The sequence below is a fragment of the Haliotis rubra genome, unplaced genomic scaffold (assembly GCF_003918875.1).
Source record: "Haliotis rubra isolate DU_JTF1 unplaced genomic scaffold, ASM391887v1 Scf1265, whole genome shotgun sequence".
In the NCBI taxonomy this organism is placed as follows: domain Eukaryota; kingdom Metazoa; phylum Mollusca; class Gastropoda; order Lepetellida; family Haliotidae; genus Haliotis; species Haliotis rubra.
The window spans coordinates 131,708-157,801 of record NW_025765187.1 but is presented as its reverse complement, the minus strand read 5'-3'; the positions used below and the strand labels follow the sequence as shown (position 1 = coordinate 157,801).

The 26,094-nt window shown below is 40.8% G+C and overlaps 1 protein-coding gene across 11 annotated transcripts in view; it reads left to right on the top strand.

Moving 5' to 3' along the window:
• LOC124266561 (syntaxin-binding protein 5-like) overlaps nt 1-26,094 on the top strand; it is a 149,234-nt gene that overhangs the window by 45,161 nt on the left and 77,979 nt on the right. For all 11 annotated transcript variants that reach the window (XM_046701370.1, XM_046701374.1, XM_046701368.1 and 8 more), the window contains exon 3: nt 25,742-25,823. In XM_046701370.1, the coding sequence (XP_046557326.1) occupies nt 25,742-25,823 (82 nt within the window). The remainder of the gene's footprint in view (nt 1-25,741; nt 25,824-26,094) is intronic.

Below are 26,094 nucleotides of genomic sequence, written 5' to 3'. Positions count from 1 at the left end.
GCCAATAATTTCAAACATCATTCAGACTTTCTCATCTCGAGTATTACAAATGACAGTGACCATGAAATGTGTCTGTGTCTGGATCGTGTTGGAGCAAACGGATTCAAGGTTCATGTAACCTCACTGAGTTGATTAATGATTCTGACATTCTGAGGAGGTGCCATTATAGTCTGAAGATGTGTTCCCCCATGTTGATGGGAAACATGGTGGAGTAAAACGCAGCGCAAGACTGCTATAAAAAACCCAAGTTGTGGCTTCACAAACTTGAAGTCCCTCCTTAGCTGGTTGTCTGTCGCCTATGCCATCTTGTCGAGCAATGTTTCCGAAGATGGTGTCTCGCTATGCTATAATGGTGGAATCTCATCGTTAACTTTATTCACTGCAACTCAGGTTGAGATGTATTGATCGGAATTTGATGCATTTGTACAGATGTCATTACTTTTTTTCTGACATGAAACTGCTTAATTTTGAATGTTGAGGCGAAGTAGGGATGGAGAGTGCTGATTATTTCTTCCTGAACAACATCAACAACGTGTTCTATTGTGTTGTTAATGCTATTGCATCCGCATCAATGACATTCAACTCGTCAATTGTGTCATAATGAGTCAAGTTGATGGTTCAAGATCAGATGAACAGAACAGAAGCCCTGATAAATACAGGCAGTTTGGGTGGCCCAACCATGTACGGAGGCGGAATTCGCTGTCCCTTATCTTGCTAGAAACCAATGATCGCAGGTATAAATACTGGTTCGACTTGATTAATTTTGTAGGTTTGTCAGCACCATACCGATGATGGTGTGTTTTGCCAAAGTGGTAAATGCCAAGAGATGCTTGACTCCAGTCTTTCCTCCCACAAGCTGCCTTGATCTGATTGGAATGTTCTTCTTGCCTGCTTGTTTGCTTACTAGCTTGCTCTCACTCACTCACATAGAAGAGAAAAACATTAAACTCTCTAACTATTAAGATGCCAAGAGATGCATCACTCCAGTCCTTCCTCCTACAAGCTGCCTTGATCTGATTAGACTGTTCTTCTTGCCTGCTTGTTTACTTGCTTGCTTACTAGCTTGCTCTCACTCACTCAAATAGAAGAGAAAAACATTAAACTCGCTAACTATTAAACATACCAAGAGATGCTTGACTTCATACTTTCTTCCCACAAGCTGGCTTGCCTTCATATGATTGGAATGTTCTTCTTGCCTGCTTGTTTGCTTGCTTGCTTTCTAGCTTGCTCTCACTCGCTCAAATAGAAGAGCAAACATTAAACTCTCTAACTATTAAACATACCAAGAGATGCTTGACTTCATACTTTCTTCCCACAAGCTGGCTTGCCTTCATATGATTGGAATGTTCTTCTTGCCTGCTTGTTTGCTTTCTTGCTCTCACTCACTCACTCACTCGCTCACTCGTTCACTCATTCACTCACTCATCAATGGCCAACCTATTGAGGGCAGTGGGGAAGACAAGTTGTTGAATTGTTCGCTTGTCGTGCTGAAGACCTGGGTTCGATTCCCCTCATGAGTACAACGTGTGAAGCCCATTTCTGGTGTCCCCTGAAGTGATATTGCTGGAATATTGCTAAAAGCATGTAAAACCATACTCACTCACTCACACTAAAACATTCATATTGTCATGGTTTGTACCCTTTCGAACAAAGTATTTCACAGCCTCGACCAACTCAAAAGTAACAAAATCTTGATTGATCTAGGTATGCTCAGTTTAAAACAACAACAGCGATTTTTTCGCATCCAAACAGTAGAAATGGATTATTGATACCAATCATTCTGAAAGACTAATTTTAGCGAACACATTTCGACCAAAACACAACAACAGCGCTGTTGGAAAACCAAACATTTGCACTGACAAACACGACCGACCACAAGGACAGTCGTGCCATTAAATCCAATGTCCGTCAGTACGCCTTGCACCATTGGACATACTGCTATAGAATACGTCAGCCACAGTCTATACTTTGTACTACAGCTATTGCCGCAGTCCTTGGATCAATCAATACTTAGTCATGTTGGAGCTCTGTCTGTGCCAGCCCTTGCTCACAACCCCTTAATTTTCTTAATGGAATCTTCTAGATCTTGACAACAGGCATGTACATAACCCGTAATGGGGGTAGATGGGGCTCTTGTTAGTTGAATATCGATTTTGGTAAATAAAAACTTCGTGTCACACTTGGCGTCACTTATGTGAAAAGGATATCATAATGAATGATTTTTTGCATGCTCTGGTAGTTATGATGCTTCATTAATAATTAATTGTGCTTGTAAGAATCAAGATGTGCAGTTTATTGGATTGGTGGAGGAGGATTAAGAATAATAGGGTGACAGGTGATTAGTGGGTCAGGTCTGTATTTAGGTTAGTAAGGGAATTTACATTGACTTTTTGGAAGTCGGATGTGTACATTGGCAACAGATCTGCCTGAATATGATTTTCACATGGATGTTATCTGAAGAGTGAGTGAGTTTAGTTTGCATGAGCCCCAACATTGTAACACATTCAAAGATGCCTGATCTTCACTAGCTAAACGTCTTAAGATCAGGAGTGGGGTGAGTGAGTGAGTTTAGTTTTAAGCCACTTTTAGCAATATTCCAGCAATATGAAGGCGGGGGACACCAGAAATGGGCTTCACACATTGTGCCCATGTGGGGAATCGAACCCGGGTCTTCGGTGTGACAAGCGAACGCATTAGCCACGAGGCTACCCCACCACCCCTGTTATATGAAGACAGTGAATGAATTGGGTTGACACTGTTTTGAACAGTAGTTTTATTATATCACAGTGTCGGCTTAATGTGGGAGGAAAACCTGAAGTGGTGCTGGTCATGAATGAATACCTTTCTTGTGCCGATAAACCGGAAACATAGTTACACAACATATATATACACAAATCAGAATTTGAACCTACAATCATAGGCTTCTAGCGTGCTCAATTTTCAGTCCATGTAAAAGTGGTTTAAAATTTAACTCATCCCAAAAGTTCAGTGTCCACTGATGTTTACTTTGAAACGGCACGATCTGCTTTAACAAGGTTCAGTGTGCCCAGCTATTAGCACCGTCGTCTCCAAATCAATTATTTCTTTAGTTTTCATTTGATATGTAGTCAAACACTTGCAGAAAGGTCTGCTCAAACTGTGCACTCAAGACGCTAATACCACGACTCACTCCGCGTAAATGCCTTTGGATCTGTTTCATTCATGCGACTGTTTACATTTCTCGCAGGCGAGAGAGGTTGCGGGAGTGTTTTCCTCGTGCAGCGCGTGTGACTGTTCATTCTGTACGCCGTTGAGGTGTTTTTCAGTACATAAACTACTGATTTAATATTTCTCGAATCAAAGAGGGGTGATGGGGTAGCCTTGTGGTTAAAGCATTCGCTCGTAATGCCGAAGACCTGGGTTTGATTCGCCACATGGGTACTATGTGTGAAGCCCATTTCTGGTATCCCCCGCCGTGATATTGCTGAAATATTGCTAAAAGTGGCTTAAAGCTAAAATCATTCCCACTCCTCATCTTAAGACGTTTAGCTAGTGAAGATCAGGCATCTTTGAATGTGTTACAATGTTGGGGCTTATGCAATCTTGTCTCCCATACAGAAGTCCATTTCTGTGAGGGTGTAGACATGTTTAGTTGTTTTAGTAAACTCAGGAGGACAGTCTGTGGAAGACTGAAGACTCCACTCAAACTTTGCCATGAAGGATCTTAGCAGCATTAGTGCTTGGACATTGACTCGACATTAAGTCATCAGTTGATTCAATAATGGGCATTCTTGGTGTAAGTGCAGACACATAAATCATGGTAATTGGCGTCTGTGGAGGGTAGAGTGCTCAAGTTAGTTAGCTGACCATGAAGTGACTGCTTCAGTGAACACATTTCCTTCCTTCCAGGATGTGTTCCAACTTTGTAGTGTGTGTTGGTGTAATTCAGCCCAAATATATCGGATGTCAGGTCTTTGATAGCATTTTCAAGTACAGTAAACTACGTTTATATCAAACTGGGTTTTGGTTCTGACCACTTGTGGTAGATTTAGTTGAAATGTGTATGACGAATTACACTTATAATGAACTATAATTAGTGGTCCTTTCAGCTATAGTCTACTGTAGAAGATAATGGATGATGATTTTGTTAGTTAGTAGTGTGTATGGTTTGATTCTGGAAAGGTCTATTTGTCCAGGAGAGATTTTGATGCTCAGTAAAATCATTAAGTGATTTCGTTATGTTCAACCTTCTAGATGCATCAGATTAGTGTTTGTGTGGAAAATGTTGACAGTTCCTAGGGAATTATTTTTAAAAAGTCCAGTATTGTTTTGTATGTCAGATACATGATTGTCTCATTTTATGTTCATAGAAGAGGAAGACATTTGTGAACATCATTCTAGATGTTGTTGAGAGGGCAATCCAGGTTGATGAAGTTACATGGTTTTCTTTATTGGTGTTGATAGAAGAAAAGACATTTATGAATATCATACTAGATGCTGTTGAGAGGGCGATCCAGGTTTATGAAGTTTGTTTCACATAGCAAAGTCTTGAAGTGAACAGACACAGTTGAAGAATGGATTGACATGGGTGAGTGCTTCGAGTGCCTGGAGAAAACAGGGTTTGCACCATTTTGAGTCTAGTTCCAGTGTCTCATGGGTTAAGGGAGCTCACTGAACAGGTGCCCTTGTGATCTGTGTCACTGACACAGGTTGACATCAGTGTTCAGACAAAAAGGGTGTGCACACACTCTGAGAACTGGACGCCTTAGGGAGACTGACGACCCACTGCGCCTAAAGGGAATTGACAGCACAGTGTTTTTAGGGGCACTGACAACCCAATGTCTCGGGCACTAACAGTTCAATGTCTTAGGGCCACTGACAGCCCATTGTTTTCAGGAGCACTGATATCTCAATGTCTTAGGGCAAGTGACAGCCCATTGTTTTTAGGGGCACTGATATCTCAATGTCTTAGGGCAACTGACAGCCCATTGTTTTCAGGAGCACTGACCATTCAATGTCTTAGGGCAACTGACAGCCCATTGTTTTCAGGAGCACTGACCATTCAATGTCTTAGGGCAACTGACAGCCCATTGTTTTTAGGGGCACTGATATCTCAATGTCTTAGGGCCACTGACAGCACATTGTTTTTAGGGGCACTGATATCACAATGTCTTAGGGCAACTGACAGCCCATTGTTTTCAGGAGCACTGACCATTCAATGTCTTAGGGCAACTGACAGCCCATTGTTTTCAGGAGCACTGACCATTCAATGTCTTAGGGCAACTGACAGCCCATTGTTTTTAGGGGCACTGATATCTCAATGTCTTAGGGCAACTGACAGCCCATTGTTTTGGGGGGGCACTGATATCTCAATGTCTTAGGGCAACTGACAGCCCATTGTTTTTAGGGGCACTGATATCTCAATGTCTTAGGGCAACTGACAGCCCATTGTTTTCAGGAGCACTGATATCTCAATGTCTTAGGGCAAGTGACAGCCCATTGATTTTAGGGGCACTGATATCTCAATGTCTTAGGGCAAGTGACAGCCCATTGATTTTAGGGGCACTGATATCTCAATGTCTTAGGGCAACTGACAGCCCATTGTTTTCAGGAGCACTGATATCTCAATGTCTTAGGGCAACTGACAGCCCATTGTTTTTAGGAGCACTGATATCTCAGTGTCTTAGGGCCACTGACAGCCCATTGTTTTGGGGGGGCACTGACAGTTCAATGTCTTAGGGCCACTGACAGCCCATTGATTTGGGGGGCAGTGACCATTCAATGTCTTAGGGCCACTGACAGTTCAATGTGTAAGGGCCCAAATGTGGTAGGGATGCTCTTAAAACAAATGTTTTTGGGGTGCTGGAAGACCAATGTCTCCGGGATACTGAAAGCTTTATCTTTCTGTGGCACTGGGGTACCCAATAACTAACCAACTGCTTGAGGTTGGGCTTTCCTAGGTGATGATGAGAAAATGGCGTAAAGCCTTAATCCAAACATCACAGCGTGGTCTGCATGACTTATAACTCAGTGAGACATGTAGACAAGATGTAGACATTTATACACCAGCGAGAAACAAAATTGGACAATATCAACGAGACATCGCATCAAGAGTTAGACTCATACAGCATTCGGACATTCAGCCAGCGTGTAGGTAGACAAGTAGATTACCCTCAGTCTAAAACTGACAGGGCTTGCTAATGGTATTGACGTACCATACTAATAGTCTTAAAGCATCTCCAGCACTGGTTCAAATATTCGGTTACTTACCCCCATACAGTGCATAACCACTAGTAAGTGCTTCTTTTATAGTTCTCCTCTTTACAAGCAGTCATCTTTCAGAGCTGTATCTTGTATATTGTGACCTCACCATTGATTTTAGTGGACTGATTGCTTCAGTTCCAACAGGACTTGAGTGAGATGCAGTTAGTGGACAGAGCTTGTGATAATCTAGATGAGATGGGTATTAGATAAACATTATCAAAAGGTTCCCTCTGATACAATAGGCTCCACATTAGCAAAGCACGGAGACCAACATGGCTTGTGTACATTTGATCTTGCAGGACTCTTTGAGAAGGCTCATGTGGAAACTCGTCTCTCAGCCATCTTGCAATTTCCGACATCTTAGCATCTGAATTACGAGCTGCCAGCATTGTTAAACAATACACTTCACCATGGCATTTAAGCCTACGGAAAATGAAGACGATGAACACATATTGGGTAGCTGCCATACTTTCAGGGAATCAATGGCGAGAATAAAAGTCAGCCTGGTGTATGATCCGGTCCATATGTTGCACTTGATGGGACTATTTTTTCTAGCCGATGTTCGTTGTTGTTGGGTAATGGTTGTGCAGTGATGTCCATATTTGTTGATATGTCATTTGTACTCCTACCCAGGACATCAAAGAGTGGCGTCAAGTTTACTTTTAAAATGGCTTGATTGGATTGATTAGTCAGGCTGAAAGAAAACAGTGTCAAACGGAGCAATTTAATGCACAGTGATATTGATTCATGTTCTGGCGCTATGTTCCACTACCAGACAAACATATTGCACTCACTTAAACTATTCCTTCTCTTGGATTGGAGTTTATTGAAGAATTCTGAACTTAACAACCTAATTGGGCATCTCGTAGGCTTTTGACTTGGTCTGCATCTCATTACCATATTTTGACTCAACAGCTCATAGGTATTTAACGCGGTGAAATATTTACAAGCCACTGGGATGGGAACAGGATTGGTTAAATAAGTAAGATCATTTAGAAGGTCAAGGACACTTAGGTTATTGTAATTGTTCTGTGCGAAAAGAGTTATGGAAAAACTGTCATAAATAATTGATAGCGTAGTAACTTGAACTTTGGAATATTAAATTTGGTATTGTGTTCAGGTGATTTGTTTCTATTCCTTGTTTATTTTGACATTTGATACCGGTGCAGGTCTAATAACTGTAATGATGTTTGCCCATCCTTGACTGCCAACAGTAAGAGTTCAGTCAGTGGGTTATCAGAAACAGCTTCATATCCGTCACATGACAGTTTGGGAGCTTTTGTCATAAATGTTGTCCCATGAAGGTCCTAGTTAGAATTGGTCTTCAGTAACCCATGCTTGTCGTAAGAGGCAACTAATGGGATCGGGTGGTCAGGCTCGCTTACTTGGTTGACACATGTCATCGTATCCCAATTAAGTAGGCTGATGCTCATGCTGTTGATCACTGGATTATCTGGTCCAGACACGATTATTTACAGACCGATGCCATATAGCTGGAATATTGCTGTGAGCTGTGTTATCGTATCCCAATGGCATATATCAATGCTCATGCTGTTGATCACCACCGCCATATAGCGTGAATATTGTTGAGTGCGGCGTAAAACTAAGATCACTCACTCACTTTGTGGAATGGGGTCAGAGACACTTGTTCGAGGAAATATTGTTTGATTGGCATCATGAAAGTTGGTGAGGCAAGACAAATTTGACAACAATATAAAAATCTTTTCATGATATGATAAAGCAGTTGTCTTTTTAGAGAAAATACGGTAGCAAGGACACTCCCAACTACTGTGCACTCACTCACTCACCCCTAAGAATAGAAGTGGTTGAATACAAGCAGATACCTCCTGAAAGTCATCCAACCCTGAATTCTTCAAAGCAGTGGGAACTGATTCCTGATGATTCAGCCTTGTTTGGCCATTAAGTCCACCTACAGCACTGCTCAGGAGGACAGCTCTCTTTGTTAATGTCACAGCATTCAGCTTTCAAGGGGTTAATGGTTTTATAGGGGTTAATGGTTTTAACAGATATTTGCTTCATCCCCTTGTGCAAATATACTCATGTTGTTACATAATTCTGCCATGTTCTCTTCGCTCCTGGGAAGCTGCATAGTGACAATCCGTCTATAGATTCCTTAATTTCTAATGCCCAAAATATCTTTTGTTAAAATGCTTGCCTTTTTATAGCAGGACACAAAAACATATGTTCATAAAGTCAAGGACGTTCGCCATGCAACTGTGAGGTTGTGTCTGCCATTTTTGATGATTTACAATCGAAAATAGGTGATTGATCGCCAGTTTGACCCTTGGTATTTGTGCAGCACTTGCAACGGATGGATTCACAGTCACACTATGGAAAGTGAAACCATTGCACAGGTTTTGTGATCAAACAGAAGCAAAAAATGACAGATCTTTCATTTTAAGCCAAACTTTCCCTTGCTTATCGATTATCCAATATGGTTCAGAATTTGGATTGTGAAATGGCATAAGCAAATGGAAGTTCATTAACAAACTGACTTGATGGTGAATAGGTGTAGGAAAATGGCTGAATGTATTTGGACCATGGGGTGATTAACATGGTTTTAGAATTATAGGACTTAATGAGAATTATTGATCACTGCAACCTGAAGTGTATATACATCTGATTATCTGTGGTGTATGGGTTGTCTAGTGCCCTGTATTTGCTGTGAAATATAAGCATTATCAGTTGTATTTTCCTTGTTTAGAATTCTTGTGTATTTAACTCTGTTTATGTAATAGCTTGAAGTGGAAGTGCCTGGTTTGTATGTAACGCTATAGTATTTTTTAATTTGTGCTGTAATCAAGGTTATTAGCACGTCTCACCTAACAAGCACATCTCATTACTGCAATGCTTAAATACAAGCACTCCATGGAGTCTCCAATTATTCTGGCCTGTCGGAATTTAGTGTTGAATCCCTATAGTATTAAGACTAGCAATAGTTTGGTTAAAGGGAACAAGATTCCTGCAAATTGGCAGTCCGAGCAAGTTCCATTCTCAATGACTCACCCCGTCATTCACTTTTGGCATTAATAGGTGGTCGATCATGATTCCTTGTAAGGGAAGGGGTCGATAAGAATTCACTGTAAGGGAAGGTGTTGATGGAGATTCACTGTTAGCATTATCAAGATTTTTCATTCATTTTTCATGATTCACTGTAAGCACAGGGAAGGTGGCTCTCATGATTCACTATAAGCACTGGTTAGGTGTTGATAATGATTTACTGAAAGCACTGTGAAGGTGTCGATCAGGATTCACTGTAAGCATTGGTAAGGTGTTGATAATGATTCACTGTAAGCACTGTGAAGGTGTCTCTCATGAATCACTGTAAGCATTGGTAAGGTGTTGATAATGATTCACTGTAAGCACTGTGAAGGTGTCTCTCATGAATCACTGTTAGCACTGTCAAGGTGTCTTTCATGATTCACTGTAAGCATCAGCAAGGTGTTGATCATGATTCACTTTAAGCACTTTGAAGGTGTCGATCAAGATTCACTGTAAGCTATGTGAAGGTGTCTCTCGTGATTCACTGTAAACACTGGCAAAGTGTCGATGTTGATTCAATGTAAGCACTGGCTGGGTGTGGATTGCGATTCCCTATATGCACTGGTACGGTGTCAACCAATATTCACTGTTAGTATTGGTAAGGAGTCAACCAATATTCATTGTTAGCATTGGTAATGTGTCAACCAATATTCATTGTTAGCATTGGTAAGGTGTCAACCAATATTCATTGTTAGCACTGGTGCGGTGTCAACCAATATTCATTCTTAGTATTGGTACGGTGTCAACCAATATTCATTGTTAGCACTGGTACGGTGTCAACCAATATTCATTGTTGGCATTGGTGCGGTGTCAACCAATATTCATTGTTAGCATTGGTACTATGTCAACCAATATTCATTGTTAGCATTGGTAAGGTTTCAACCAATATTGTAAACTTTGGTAGGGTCTTGCCATTGATTCATTTTTAGCATGGGTCACCACTTTATATTCTGGGGATAGGGCTGACACTTAGTCCGACCATTATGTCCTCGTTGTCTACAGAAAGCAGATACAAGATGATGAAAACCTGTTGTTCAAGTTACTTGTTTTGTCGTGTCATATATTATTTAAAAAGAAAGCCACTTGGCCAGTGTCTGCTTCTCCTTCCAGTCAGGTTAAAACACTTCAGTTATTCCCAAATGGTCTTAAGCACCTACTTTACAGAAACCACAAGAGTGAACAGAGAAGCTGGGAGAATAAACTCGCAATAAGACTAGAGGACCATTGCTTCCTAGCATTTGCAGGCGATGAAGATGAACGAGGTGGGCTGTTTCCCCATCAGCTCTGTATATGTGCACTATGGCAGTGCTCATGGCAGACTATTGACGATGCCAGCCAACAGGCATACAAATTATTTGGCATGGAACTGGAGGCCTATTCATGCCTATTGTCACATGTTTGTGCTGAGAGGCGGAGGTTTTATTCTTAGTGAAGTAAAAGGATATCAGTATTGATCAGATGCTTCACCTCTCGGGGTCGGGCTGCCGATTTTCAAATGTCAAGAGACGGGACCGTTCTTCTCCTGGCCTGGTTCACCTTCGTAACGACCCCTCGGCTCTTATGAAGCTCCGGCCATCATCCCTGGTCATCGGTTGATGTCAATGCTGCAGCCAAACACAAGAGCAGTGAAGAGATTTGATTCACTATCTGATTCTGACTGAGAGTAAGCGTGATTTATTTGAGACGCAAGATGTTGTACATTGCCATGAGTGGTGGACTTGATCCACGTTCACTATTGAAGCTGTTCATGCTTCAGATCGGGGCTGTTCTCTCAGGGTTTTATGACAAATACTGATCAATACATCAAACTTCAATAAAACTTCCATAACTGCCCATTTTCTATCACTTTGAAGGAGGGTTTCTCAAGCCCACTCTATAGTGATACTATGATATTTTATTGGAACTATCATTTGATGATTTGTTCATGTGGGAGATGCGTTTCACCAAAGTGGGAAATGTCTAAGACTTTCATCACCTTCCACATTAAGCAGACACACCATGATGAGTGAGTGAGTGAGTTTAGTTTTACGTCACTTTTATAGATATAATCCAGCATAATCAGAACAGAGGACACCAGAAATGGGCTTCACACATTATGCCCATGTGGGGAATCGAACCCGGATCTTTGATGTGAAGAGCGAACATCTTAACCACTAGGCTAACCCACCGCCCCACCACTATGATGAAATAGCAATACTGTTCAAATTGATGTCACCCTACCAAACCGCGCCACCCATCGTCTCACTCACTCACTCACCATTATAAACTTTTTTCGAAGTTTGTCCTAGTTGCAAACTGTCCAAATCTGAAGTGAAATATCATGATTAAGCCTAAATCCACTCTGAGCTCTGTTTCAACACGCTATTGCCAGTAGCTCAAGACCACGATGATCGAGACAGAGGACAGGAGATCTGGCGATCCGATATTATACTCTGTAGTCTTGTCATGCTCGACAGAGCTCTGATGGCTTGGTCTGACAACAAGCTCTCGTTTGTCAACAGGATTTAATTTGATATGAATATCATGATTGCATGCAAGGAGACGTGGCCTTATTCTTCAGCTCATTGGATCTGACAAGTTTTAGAATTGCACTAATAAAGATGGGGGGCGGTGGGGTAGCCTAGTGGTTAAGCGTTGGCTCGTCACGCTGATGGCCCGCGTTCGATTCCCCACATGGGTACAATGTGTGAAACGCATTTTGGTGTCCCCCGCCGTGATATTGTTGGAATATTGCTAAAAGCCTTTGCCACATGCAAAATGTCTTTCTTATTTTGATGATAATTTTATTTTTTGAATTTATTTGAATTTTGGTGCTGAATGTAGTTTAAAATTATAATAGGGCTTCACACACTATACCCATGTAGGGAATAAACCCCGGGTCCAGCATTATGAGCTTATAATCTCACTGCTTGTGATGAAAATGAGGATTGGATGGTCAGATTGTGTGACCGTGTTGATTGTGTGTCAGTATCAAGTTGACGGTGGTGGGGTAGCCTCGTGGTGAAAGTGTTCGCTCGCAACGCTGAAGACCCGGGTTTGATTCCCACGTGGGTACAATGTGTGAAGCCCATTTCTAGTGTCCCACGCCATGAATTTGCTGCAACATTGCTAAAAGCGGCGTAAAACCATATTCACTCGCTCACTCAGTATCAATATGGGTTTTTGCCATGTGTTGTCAACCATTGGTGTCTTTGACCAAGATAGCAAAGCTTCTATTTGGTGAAATGGGACAAAAAGGGTTTAGATCTGTTAACTGGTTCTTGACCTGTACTGCAAGCTCTTTTTGGAGAGGTGGCCTAGTGGTAAAGTGTTTACTCATCGTGTCAAAGCCCTGGGTTTGATTCCCAATATGAGTACAATGTCTGAAGACCATTTCACATATGGCATAATTTGAGCCACATTTTGTAAATAAGGAAATTTAGATAAACATCTGATATCCATAGATGATCAACAGTGCCGGGAAGAATATTTGATTAATGGCTTGTGCGAGTTTCAGAAGACAATCTCTTTCTGCATTTATTTCTTGCTCTGCTGCTTTATTGTATTATTCATATCTACTACTGAAAGGCTTCGGTATGTATTACACATCTATCATACGTCCCGCTAGGAGACATTACACCTCACTGGTTATATAGATACCTGTCTGTCTGCTGCAGAATGTTGTGGACAGGTCCATGTCTCAACATAGTTGTGTCGGGTTGGTTGTGTCATGTTGGCTGTGTCGGGTTGGTTGTGTCGGGTTGGTTTTGTCAGGTCGGCTGTGTCGGGTTGGTTGTGTCATGTGTTGGTTGTGTCATGTTGGTTGTGTAATGTGTTGGTTGTGTCATGTTGGCTGTGTCGGATTGGTTGTGTCAGGTTGGTTGTGTCATGTGTTGGTTGTGTCACGTTGGCTGTGTTGTTGGTTGTGTCGCGTTGTGTCATGTGTTGGTTGTGTCGGGTTGGTTGTGTCATGTGTTGGTTGTGTCGGGTTGGTTGTGTCATGTGTTGGTTGTGTCGGGTTGGTTGTGTCATGTGTTGTTGTGTCATGTGTTGCAGCCTGTTCTGTCAGGTTGGTTGTGTTGGGTTGGCTGTATCATGTATTGGTTGTGTCATGTGTGGCAGGCTTTTGTGGGCTGACAAAGGGTCTCATCTCAGCATTAGTTGTGTCATTTGTTGGTTGTGTGATATGTTGATGGTGTCGTGTGTTGCAGCCTGTGGTGAGCTGACAAAGGGTTTCATCTCATTATTAGTTGTGTCATGTGTTGGTTGTGTCATGTGTTGGTTGTGTCATGTGTTGGCTGTGTTGCATGTTAGTTACAAGTGTCATTTGTTGCAGCCTGTTATGGGTCAACAGAGGGTCTTATCTCAACATAGTGTTGTGTCGTGTGTCATTTGTTAGTTGTGGGTGTGTCCAACATTTGTGCTGTAGCCCATTGTGGGCGAGCAGGCATGTCCAACCTCAACATTCACTTTGACAAATGCCATCACAACCAGACTACTGTATTGATGTGTAATCAAGGTGTGAAAGGTAGATGAATGAAGCTTACAAAAGTTGATATTGTAATTTGAATTTTTTACTGTTGAGGTTTGTGGCTCGATTTGCACTTTATCGCTATCCCAAGAGTTCTGCAATGTAAATGACAAAATCAAAATTGCTTTTGTTTTCTCCGTTTCCTAAACATAAAGCAAATTATTGATACATGTGCACATTTGAGTTTGTAAATTGCCATGTTCAAATTACCCTTGAGTATTGGAATGATGGGTGAATTTCACAGCATTTGATGGTGTTGAGGCAGCACCAGAAGCTGAAGTGATTACAAGGAGGGTGATCAGGTGCTGTTTGCTTGTCCAAATTAATTCCCGAGTTTGAATCCTGATACTACTACTACCAGTCTTGTTGTCTAGGAGCGCTGGTGTACAGCTGAATATTTGCCATTGCGGAATCTAAACTATATCTTGTAAGGCCATGATGAGAAAAGGAATTAAGAATTTTTCTGGTCATGTCAAAGGCCCAGGTTCTTTTCTTCAAAAGGATGAGTTGGGTGCAATTGTTTCTAATTTCCTTGATACACTGTGATTTAATTGTAATAGATTGACTGACTGACTGACTGACTGACTGACTGACTGACTGACTGACGACTGACCGATTGACTGACTGACTGACTGACTGACTGAAAGACTGACTGAATGAATGAATGAATGAATGAATGATTGAACGACTGACTGACTGACTGAGTGACTGAACGACTGACTGACTGAATGACTGACTGACTGAACGAACTGAGGAATGTTTAGGAAATATTGCTGAAAACTATAGTCACTCATTGTCAAGTCACTAGCAACTTTCTGCTTCTGTTCTTTGTCCCCTTGTTGTGTAACACAGCAATATTCTGGCTCTATGTTGGTCTGTTCACAACACAGGAATGTAATTCCAAAGAGACCCTATGCCATATTCTTTAGTTTAGCAGCTGTTAAGAAACTATGCTTTTAAAGCCCTGCGGGAAATCAGTAAAAAATAGGTCTCAATCATCCTATACTGGTTGTAAGAGGCGACTTCCGTCATTAACCATCCAAGAAAACCTTCATTAGAAAGATGAGTGTGCAACCTTTGTGGTGGAACAGGATATTTTCAATTCCATCATGGCTTGTGTAACAAAAGTGTACATTTGGAAATCGATTAGGATCAAACAGAGTATAAAGTTGTTGCCTCTTGCTGTTCAGATTATTATTTAGAGGATATTAATAAACTTTATAGCCTTGACTCTTCCGTCAACGCTGCAGGAAATCCAGGTAAATAATAGGCCTCAATCATCCTATGCTGGTTGTAAAAGGTGACTTTGTGGATGGAGTGGCCAGGCTTGGTGACTCGGTCGATTGCATGTCCTCAGACCCCAATGACAGGGACCGCAGTTCAAAATATCAATCACAGGATTGTTTGGTCGATATTCAATCAATTTCAGGCCACCATCAGATGTGAAATTCTTGAGAGTAAGATTGCAATAAACACAAAAATAACATGGCATTACTTTTCTTCAGGAATTCCCATTGCCCCAAAGTATTTCAGGTATTCCCCCAAAGTAGTTTAGGCCTTTGCCCCAAAGTAGTCAAGGATATGACCCAAAGTAGTTCAGGCCTTGCTCCAAAGTATATCAGGCCTTTGCCTCGAAGTATTTCAGGCCTTTGTCCCAAAGTATTTCAGGCCTTTGCCCCAAAGTAGTTCAGGCCTTGCTCTATAGTATTTCATGCCTAATTGCCTAATTGTTTAAGATCTGGCCCCATAGTATTTCAGGCCTTTGCCCCAACATATTTTAGGCCTTTCCTCAAAGTATTTCAGGCGTTTTCCCCAAAGTATTTCAGGGTTTTTGCGTCAAGTTTGCCCCAGAGAATTCAGGCCCTGAACCCCTACAGTGCCTGAGCTGGACCCAGTGGTTTCCCTGACAGGGGTTCATGTTGAGTCCCCCTCCTGTGATGTCTGACATATGTCAACTGCATTCAGTACATGCAGTTGATCACAATGTCAATACTCGCCCTCCTCAACAGCATAGCAGGCCCAGGCAGGGACATACATCACACGCTTGTCAGGAGAGTTATTGCTGATCAGCAGGATTGTGTTATTTAATCAGGGGAGGAAAGAAAAAAACTGATAACCTGGTGCATTGAGGATATCAACGAATTTTCCTGATGCTTCTGTTGATTGTAATTGTTTGTTGGATCGTGGCCAGTTGGGAGTTGACGTGGGGAAGTATGTGTTGATGTAACAGTGTTGGATGTCTGTCGAAGGGCTCCAGTGGTACTGTCAGGTAATTGTGACCTGGTGATTCAGCAACAGGTGATATTGCTGGGAAAACATCGGTCACCAGGGCCCCGTTTCACAAAGCTATCGTAGCGCTACGACTGTCGTAACTCCTATACTTTAACATAGACTTACGACAGTCGTAACGCTACGATAGCTTTGTGAAACGGGGCCCTGGCCTCCAAGACCTCGTCATAGTCTTCAGGGTATAATTGAGGAACTGGTAGCCATGGTAACTGCTCAGAAGGGGAAGAATAAGGACTGCTTGTAAGAATTCGTTCTACATGTATGTCGTACCTACATGCTTTCAATGTGGTACTTGTTGTTACCTTGCCTGGCTGTCAGCATTAAGGATTGGTTGTCCAATCAAAATGATGAGTGACTTTAGTTTTACACCGCTTTTAGCAATACTCCAGCAATATCACAGCGGCGGACACCAGAAATGGGCTTCACACATTGTACCCATGTGGGGACTCGAACCCGGGTCTTCGGCGTGAAGAGAGAACACTTTAACCACTAGGCTACCCCACCGTCCCATCAGAATGATGTGTCTGAGTGAGGTTTTCATGTTAAGATGTTGGCTTAATCTTGGTGAACTCGCTATGTAAAACCGACATCAGTTAGACTAATGCAAGCAGCTACTCACACAAGTGCACATGTACACACACACACACATACTTGCATGTTGATATGTAAGTGCTATACATTAAAGGGGACATTAAGCCTCTTTTCCCCTCACCTCACCATGACACATGTTATTTAGCATTTCCCCGTTTAACATTCAGTGCTGTACGTAAACATACCATCATCATTAACCATCCAAGAAAACTGTCATTAGAAAGATGAGTGTGTGACCTTTTGGGTGGAGCAGGGTATTATCAATTCCATCATGGCTTGTGTAACAAAAGTGTACATTTGAAAATCGATTAGGATCAAACCGTATGAAGTTGTTGCCTCTTGATGTTCAGATTATTATTTAGAGGATATTTATAAACATTATAGGCTAGACTATTCAGTAATGGCCATGCTTCAGATTATACTCTGCAGTCAGGAACAATTAGTTTCAAGCTGCAGAGTGGAAGTAAAGTGTAACAATGACTGCATAGCTATTGGCAACAATGAAGTCAAAGTTACTTATTTGAATCGGCTTCTACTGATCATATTTGTCAATTGTCTTGGTCGATGCCGTCTGCTTTGTCTGACAAGACACTGAAGATGAAGCCATGACGTAAGCCGTTTGCTAAACAGCTAACAACAGCAATAGAAATAGCTAATATGGTTGTTTCACATTTAGAATGGCAGAAGTAATTATTGCAAATCTCCCTTGAGACCCATCCCCTTGGAATTGCAATATCGTCTGCTCTGATGATGGTGTCCATTTCTACAGGTGAGAGCAGACGACAGGAGAGCTGAACTGAGCTAATGCTCCTACACCTAGTCTGTGTTAGTTCAGAGAACTAATACACTTGTGTATGGTCATTAGTTGAGATTAGTTCACACTCATAGCCAGTTGGGGTTGCAGAGATTTGGGTGTTTGGCTTGTTATGACTGATATTGAGGGCTTAGGAATCGAATGAAATGAGTCTTGCTCATATGCCCAGGAAAGGATTCATGAAGTTTTTCTAGTTTTATTGCTTTGCATGTATCTGGAATGATCTTAATGAGCCCTTGCTTTGTTGGTTTTGCCTTTTTTAACTTTTTGATAATTTTTATTGTTTGGGATTTACTTTGATGACGTTAGCTGGATTTTTATGATAAAAAATCATAATGTGGTATACAGTGGTAAATGGGAATTTTAATGATTTTGAAACAGCGAAGGGTGTACACACTACCAGAGTGAGTGGAAACAGTTTTACCAAACCCCATACCCAATGTTTGAATATTATGGGGGTTGGGATAGGGGTGTGAAGAGGTGGGCTGATACCAGTAAGGGGCTTCACTCTTTGTAATCTTGTCTTTGGAGAAGAGGGCATTTGAGCCACTAGGCTGTCCGAGAGAAAAGGACTAAAGCAACGACTAAACCGCCCACTCTCCTCATGTCACGAGAAGACATGATGTGGTTGGTATTGGGTGAGAAGCTGTGTGTCAGAAAAAAGGGGGTTTACACCCACTACACTTCTCTGGATCGACCCGTTGTCTGTCACCTGACCTTATAATAATAATAATAATGTGTCCATTTATATAGCGCCAAACTCCACACTAGGTATGCTCATAGCGCTAACAATCAAGGCCATTATTACCCCGGATAACCCAAGCTGCCTGTTAGGCGCTAGAAGGTTATAGTCATATGACTTTTTTCCACCGGGTACCCATTTTCCTGCTGGGTGAACAGAGACAATTTTGAACAAATTCACTTGCCTAAGGTGAGACCACATGTGTCACATGTGCTTCGCAACTCCTTATGGTTGCAAGTGAAGCTGTCCGTTTCAAGCTTTCATCCTACGCCAGTCTCGCTACATGGATGGAACTGACAGGACACTGCAGTGAAGAAAATAAGCAGTATTCCTTCACTCGCTGACATTGTACCCTTAACTTTCAATGTCACCGGAGGCAAACATCAAAGTGACCATCTGCTACAGAAATTGATAGATCACAGTCCATAAAAATCTAAACAAATCAAACAGATTTACTGTGACATTTGGTGTTCAAAGACGGTTGTAAAATACACATCTGTTGTAATGTATTGATCTAAGAAGATTTATGGGCATCATATTCCTTTGGTGATGTTGTGGTATTTGAAATATTCATGTCAACAAACATACAAGAAAATATACTTTTATCATATTTCTGGGGACGAGAAGCCATTTTTAACCTTTCCAACTTTTCATCCTTTTATCTTCTGCAAACATATTTTTCTTCCTGGACAGGTCCAAGAGACTGTGCCAAATTATTTACTGCTGAATATGACTGGAAGCGTTAGTCTGGGACTGGTATATACGTCAGTGTCAGCTGACATTTTATAGGAAGCAGGTCAGAAGAGTGCTGCCATTCTAGCCTCAAGTCATTCTCAATACCGCCTGGTTAATGATGTCGGCAACGAATATATGTAAGGCTGAAACGTAGAAGGATGAAAAAAATCCGAACATTAAAACTGTTTCTAAACTTTTGAAAGAGTCCCAGCAGATGAGTTTCTCAAAACTGTTTAAAGAAATGAACATTACAAAATTGTGTTTCAAAAAGTATTTCAGCTGGGGTTTTATTGTTGGATGTCTCTGCTGCTTGAAATATTTTTTGTCACACCGACTTCCTTAATAAATTTGTTTTCAAACTTTTAGCAGAAAAATAAAACAGCAGAAATAAAAAAAACAACATTTTGTTGAGGTAAATATGTTACAGAATATTTTTTGCAAAAGACAAAAAATAGGACTCTTTAAATGTTGATGGCTTGACAGGTTGGTTTGTACATTTCATCATCATCCACAAAGTCTATATTTTTATATATTTTTTGCACCTGACATAAGTTGCTTGGTTGCATGTTTACACCGCACTCAGCAACATTCCAGCTTTATGGCGGCGGTCTGTAAATAATCGAGTTTGGACCAGACAATCCAGTGATCAACAGCACGAGCATCAATCTACGCAATTGGGATACAATGACATATGTCAACCAAGACAGCGAGTCTGACCACCCGATCCCGTTGGTGGCCTCTTACAACAAGCATGGGTTACTGAAGTCTGATATAAGTGCCTGCTCTTTTCTTCTGGAATAGATTTACTATATACCAGACGAAACTACATATGATAAACTCAAATGCATGGCTTTTTTGGTGATAATAGATGCATTTCAGGCTTTGGTGATCTGTTTTGATGGAGGTGGTGTGGTAGCCTAGGGGTTGAAGTGTTCGCTTGTCATGCTGAAGACCCAGGTTCGATTACCCACATAGGTACAATGTGTGAAACCCACTCCTGGTGTCCCCATCATGATATTGCTGGAATATTGCTAACTAAACTGACTCAATCTGATTTAATGTAAAGCATCAGTGTGTAACACTATTGTTTGTTTAGTTGAAAAAAGTCAAAATTGTGTTCTGAGGATATTGTAACCAGGACATTGAATTTATTGTAACCAGTGCCTTTTTAAAGAAAATCGATTTCTGCAACTGAATCAATGCCCATGCTAATTACACAAAGAGGCAAGGAAACGTGTATGTTTATGTCCTTGCATCTCTTGATGGCAACCTGTAAAAGTGAAACTTCAGAAGTTTGAAAAGCCACTACTTCAGATAAATTCACTGTGTGTATCATAGGTGGGTGAAATAAAGTCTCTTTTTTGTCAAATATATCAACACAAGTTGATAAAACTTCAAGACATATTTGATGTCAAAAGACATGAGGGTCAGATTCCAGAGAAATTTGTGATGTCATATGATTGTGACATCATGGCAACCAGTGACATCACAATTGTCTGCAAAGCATTATGATGCAATTACACTGCATCAGTGTCTCCTGGGAGAGATTGCTGGATCTCCCCCAAGGGGTACCGATTATGGAAGCCAATTTCGAATGATAAGTCAGGTTTAATGGTGCATATAAAATTATTGCATGTAAATTGCAATTTGCCTGAACCTGTGTGCTGTTTGTAGAGGACATAGTGTTATAGTGTTGGTCCACTGAGATACATACAATACATACTGAACACCCTACTCAGACACATTATACTGACTTGGAGCTGTTTTCTTCCCCTTCATGCCTAGTGCAGGGGAACAAGTGCCATCTTTTATGTCTTTGCGTTTATTGCAACTAGGGATTGAACCAGTGATCTTCCGTTCTCGGGGCACTCTATCCATTAGGTCGTAGAGGAGATGTTTGATAGCAGACAATCAGAAGGAAGACTGTGGTCGTCTGACATTTGCTCCCTCTTCATAAAGAGTCTGTATATATATCATAGTGACACCTTCATAAGTACGGTATACAAAGTCAAGGAGGCCTTGTTAGTACCCTGATGTTACAAAGTTGGAGATTAAGGTGTCCTTGAAATATATACTATGGCTGCAACTAGACTAGCTCAGGTAGCTCAGATTATCCAGGACCATGAATCATGGTGTTATTTCATATTTTAGTCATGCTCCAGGGCACATTGAAAATACATCATCCATGCAATTTCAATTCTGTGCCATGGCATGCAAACTAAGCACTATTTTGATCCTTGTGAAGTAAGGAGAAGACTGGTAAAAAACGATTTAGCCTGTACATGTTACAGGTTTTCAGTTTAAAGTTCCAGTGGACTCGGGACCCCTTTTTTGTAAAGATGTTTGGATTTGGTGAACTGTTACAGCCCAATGAGGAGGAGATATGTCTGAATGGCTGACGTTTGGAGGTTCCTGTTTCAAAGACAACAGCAGACGTCAGGGGACCCAGGAAACCCTTTATTTTATTGTAAAGATGTTTGGGCGGTGGGGTAGTCTAGTGGTTAAAGCGTTGGCTCGTCATGCCGAAGACCCGGGTTCGAATCCCCACATTGGTACAATGTGTGAAGCCCATTTCTGGTGTCCCCCGCCGTGATATTGCTGGAATATTGCTAAAAGCGGCGTAAAACCAAACTCAGTCAGTCAGTCAGTAAAGATGTTTGGATTTGGTGAACTGTTGCAGCCCAATAAGGAGGAGATATGTCTGAATGGCTGACGTTTGGAGGTTCCTGTTTCAAAGACAACAGCAGACGTCAGGGGACCCAGGACACCCTTTATTTTATTGTAAAGATGTTTGGATTTGGTGAACTGTTACAGCCCAATAAGGAGGAGATATGTCTGAATGGCTGACGTTTGGAGGTTCCTGTTTCAAAGACAACAGCAGACGTCAGGGGACCCAGGACACCCTTTATTTTATTGTAAAGATGTTTGGTTTTGGTGAACTGTTACAGCCTAATGAGGAGGATATATGTCTGAAGGACCGACCGCCCACAGAACCGACATTGGGCCGATGCTCATCCTCCTCAGCCAGCAGTGTTATTTCTCATTACAAAAACAAACAGACTTAGCGACACCTGGACAAACCCTCTACCTTCCTGACCTTTGGTCGATTGGTGTGTGTTCAGTTTGTGCTTCTGGTTTGTGTGCGTAACCTAAGATCATGATCTTTATCTACAGCAAGATCGATTTGTAATTGGTAATTGAGCTGGTTGGGAGAGGATACAGGTTGTATGGAGCCTTTGATTCTGTTCAGCTTGGAAGGGTACACTAGTACAGTGATGAAATTATTGCCGTAATGTCTGCAGTTAAACCACCTTGTGATCGTTTGAGTGCTTGCTTTTAATGTAGCTTGTGCATGTTCAATTTTCTGCCGTTATTTTAGTTCATTTTTTTTTCGAAATATTGAATGGATTCCTGTCTGTTTGATAATAGTGATGTGGTTATTGTTGTTTCTGGAGTCAGGCTGTTAGTGTGTGGATATTGATTGTTCTGTATTTTACCTTGCCTAGGCCCATTTGCTCAAAGAGAAATTAGTTTTAAAACCATCATTGTGGAATGAGGCACTTAACCCTGGCAATGTCGTAGATTTGTGTTAAGAATGGGGACCTGTGAAGATCCGGTTAGAATTGGTCTTCAGCAACCCATGCTTGTCAGTAGAAGCGACTAACGGAATTGGGTGGCAAGGGTCGCTGACTTTGTTGACATGTGTCATCGTATCCAGATTGCGTAGATCGATGCTCATGCTGATGATCACTGGATTGTCTGATCCAGACACGATTGTTTACAGACTGCTGCCATGTAGCTGGAATATTGCTGAGTGCAACAAACCAACCTACTAAGAAAACGGTTTATGATGTGATAGTTGTATTCCTAATGCTGAGAACAGTTCAGCTTGATGTTAAATGGTTTTAGGTGTATGTTAGACTTTGTGAGTTACAAAGGTCATCATGCTATGGACAGTTTGCAACCCCAGGAGAAGATTGGGAAGAAGACTTTTTCTTCCGTGGCCATGGGAGCTTCACCATAGTGGTGTTCCGATGATCGGAAATAATCGAAAATCGATCAAAAGAAGGATTAAAATTGATTATCGATTGTAAAAAAGCATATTTTCAATTAATCAGAATTTTGTTGTTTTAGTATAACACACTTATATGAAGTAAAGTAAAAATTAAATTTGACAAATATTCACGAACAAACATGCACTCAATAGCGTAAAGCTATGCACATTGTAACATTTTAACCACTTTTATTGTTTAATTACAATTCCAGTGTCTTTCTTGCATGCATGTATGTCATTGCCTGACAGTATTAGTTATAAAAAACATTCATTGAAATTGGTGATAACATTAAAAATGTATATACTTCGATTATAATCGATAATCGTTCACCACAATCCTCCGATAATCGATAGTGGAGTTGGTTTCTGATTCCCAACACTACTTCACCATATGAAAAAAATGTTAAAGATGGTCTTTTTAGTCTGGCTGGCCTGTAGAAGCAGGAACCAGAATACAGGATTCTGCATATTGTTGTTTAATGAATAAGGACTTGACTTGGTCAACTCTAGTAGAAAAAAAAAAATGGTAAAAAAGGAAATATGACAGGAACTGACAGTTTTCAAGTCAGTATACTTTCTGAAGGGGGTTACACTGTGGTCTGGTATCTCAGTGGGCTGGAACTATAAAAACATCAATCCTGACCAGCACAGATGCAGGTGTATGCTCATCACAATCAATTTCACATCATTTATTCAAGGGTCATGTAACTTTTGCAATTGCTGTACTATTGCTGCCTGATCTGTCAGACCTGGATGTGCTGACAATTTCCTTAATGTTAACCTGCAAGCAGGATACAGCTTCTTGTGACAGTTCTTTTTCAAGACCTGTCCTGAAGTGATCAAGAATAGTTTTTCCAAGAAATTGTGCAAACTCACTGGGGAAATTATGCCACTATTTGAAATCAAATAAAGAAGATTTCTATCACAGCTGTCTCCAAGCTTCTTGGGATATAAACGCACAGACAGCAATTGATTTAAATTCCTCTAATTTATCGCTGCCAATTTCTTAAATTGGGGTAAGATTTGAAGCACATGCTTACGCTAACCTTTAGGGATCACAAAGGAATGTAATTAAAATTGTCCAACACAACTGATTCCCCAGGCGGGGTCATTATTGACTGCCTCAGTTGCCAGCCTCAGTTGTCAACCTCTGATCAGACTATAAACACCACATGAGACCTCTGTGTTGGTCTCAAGGTCACAAACATAAACTTGTCAAATGTTTTGAAAAATAAAAGTCATTGAAATATCAAGGGTTCTTTGTGGTTGTGAAATATTCCCCAGGGTCACTGGTCAGGTGGTGCTCTTTGGCGACTTATGCGAAGATGTCATTGTCGTCTGCTTTTACGTCGCCAATGTCTTTACCTGTGATGGTGAAGATGTGTCACCTGCTTCAACCATGTTGCATACTTCTTGCAACAATTGACTTCTGCTTGATTGTGTCAAGCCAGCATCTTAATTTAGGACGTCAGTTGTGGTGTGGTGCCAGGTTACTACTACTGTGACACGTTCCTGAGACAAGACGACGCATCTGATGTCATCATCTTGGTAAAAAGTGCATCTTGGGAACAAAATCTCCTCCTGGTAAGGAGGACAAAAATACTTCAGGAAGTAGGAGATTTGTCTTGCCGATGAGAGCTACCATCGCGATGACGTATGAAGGAAACAAAAGATACGGAAGGGGAAATAGTGGTTTTGTGTAAATGTTGGTTCATTGTCTTTTGAGAGTTGTGTGGTTGGTAAAATGTTCAATGAAAGTTGAAGAGATTCGGTAATAGTCGAGGTGAAGATAAGTGAACTTTTGGTGTTGGGTAGACAGGATTTAAGTGAACTGAAAAAACAGATTTACATGTAACAGAGGATTTTGTCCATGGTAAATTATTAATATACCTAGGTTATTGCTTCTTTCTAGAAAATGTAAATTGGATGACAGAGGTACAGATAAGCTGCATGTCTGCCAAAATTATGCAAATATTTATGTGAAAACTCAATTCCTATTAAGTCTATTGCATACAAGTATGTTTGAATTTTTGTAAATATTCAATAATTTTTATCTTACATGCGTACACACAAAAATAGATAAAATAACAGAGGTATATTGGGAGGTTCTATTTCAGCACTGCAACTTGCAGTCTTTCTTATCGTTTCTCATATTACAGATCAAATATAAATAACAAACACGTAAACCAACATTTAAACTTTAGTATATTTTTACAACTATTGGGAAATGGCAAAATACCCAGTTTAGTTTGAGTGAGATGGGTACAATGTATTTAGTTACTCAAAGGAAAATTAGGATACCCAATTGAGATGAACACAAGCATAACTTAATGACCCAAAAACTTATCTGTAGCTCTGGATGATCTATTCAGTGTGCCTTAAAGTGAATAAAGTGCCTTGAACTTTCCTGACCAATGCTTATTTCAAGTGACGTGACATAGAAAAAGAAAATATAATCAATCGGTTTTGAAGCAATTTTGTTGTTGGTGAAATATTTTATGAATATTACCATTACTGGTATACACAATTTGCTTATATATACAGCTGAACAACATATATACAACAGTATATCCTACAACGGATGGAAACATTGGGGTTGTCATTTGTTTACTGAATAAATAATTGTTGTAATATCTGATTGTATTTATATTAATGCCTTGTCAATACAAACACAAAACAGTTTCCTTAATGCATAACTAGACTTGGTCGGCCAGGTGTTGACTGCCATTGTGTCCACGACAGTGATGCTGCCATTATCCAGATCCTTTTCCTTGTTAATGAGGTAAGTGGGACATTTCATCGTCAATGTCATAATTTTTCATCAGCCTTTTTCGCCATTAATGTATTGTGCCTAGATGACTATTTTCCACAGAACTGCAGGAATGATTTGATTTAGGTCCAACTGCCTGGTTCCTGTGAATTCAATCACCAATGTTTGATGGCCTTAATTTCCTTTTTTCTGATGGTTTTATTGCCCCAAAGGAGATAAAAAGCGAGAGAGACTTCAACCTTCGGCCACTTGTCCGGTGCTGTAAAGACCCAAGTCCTCTCTG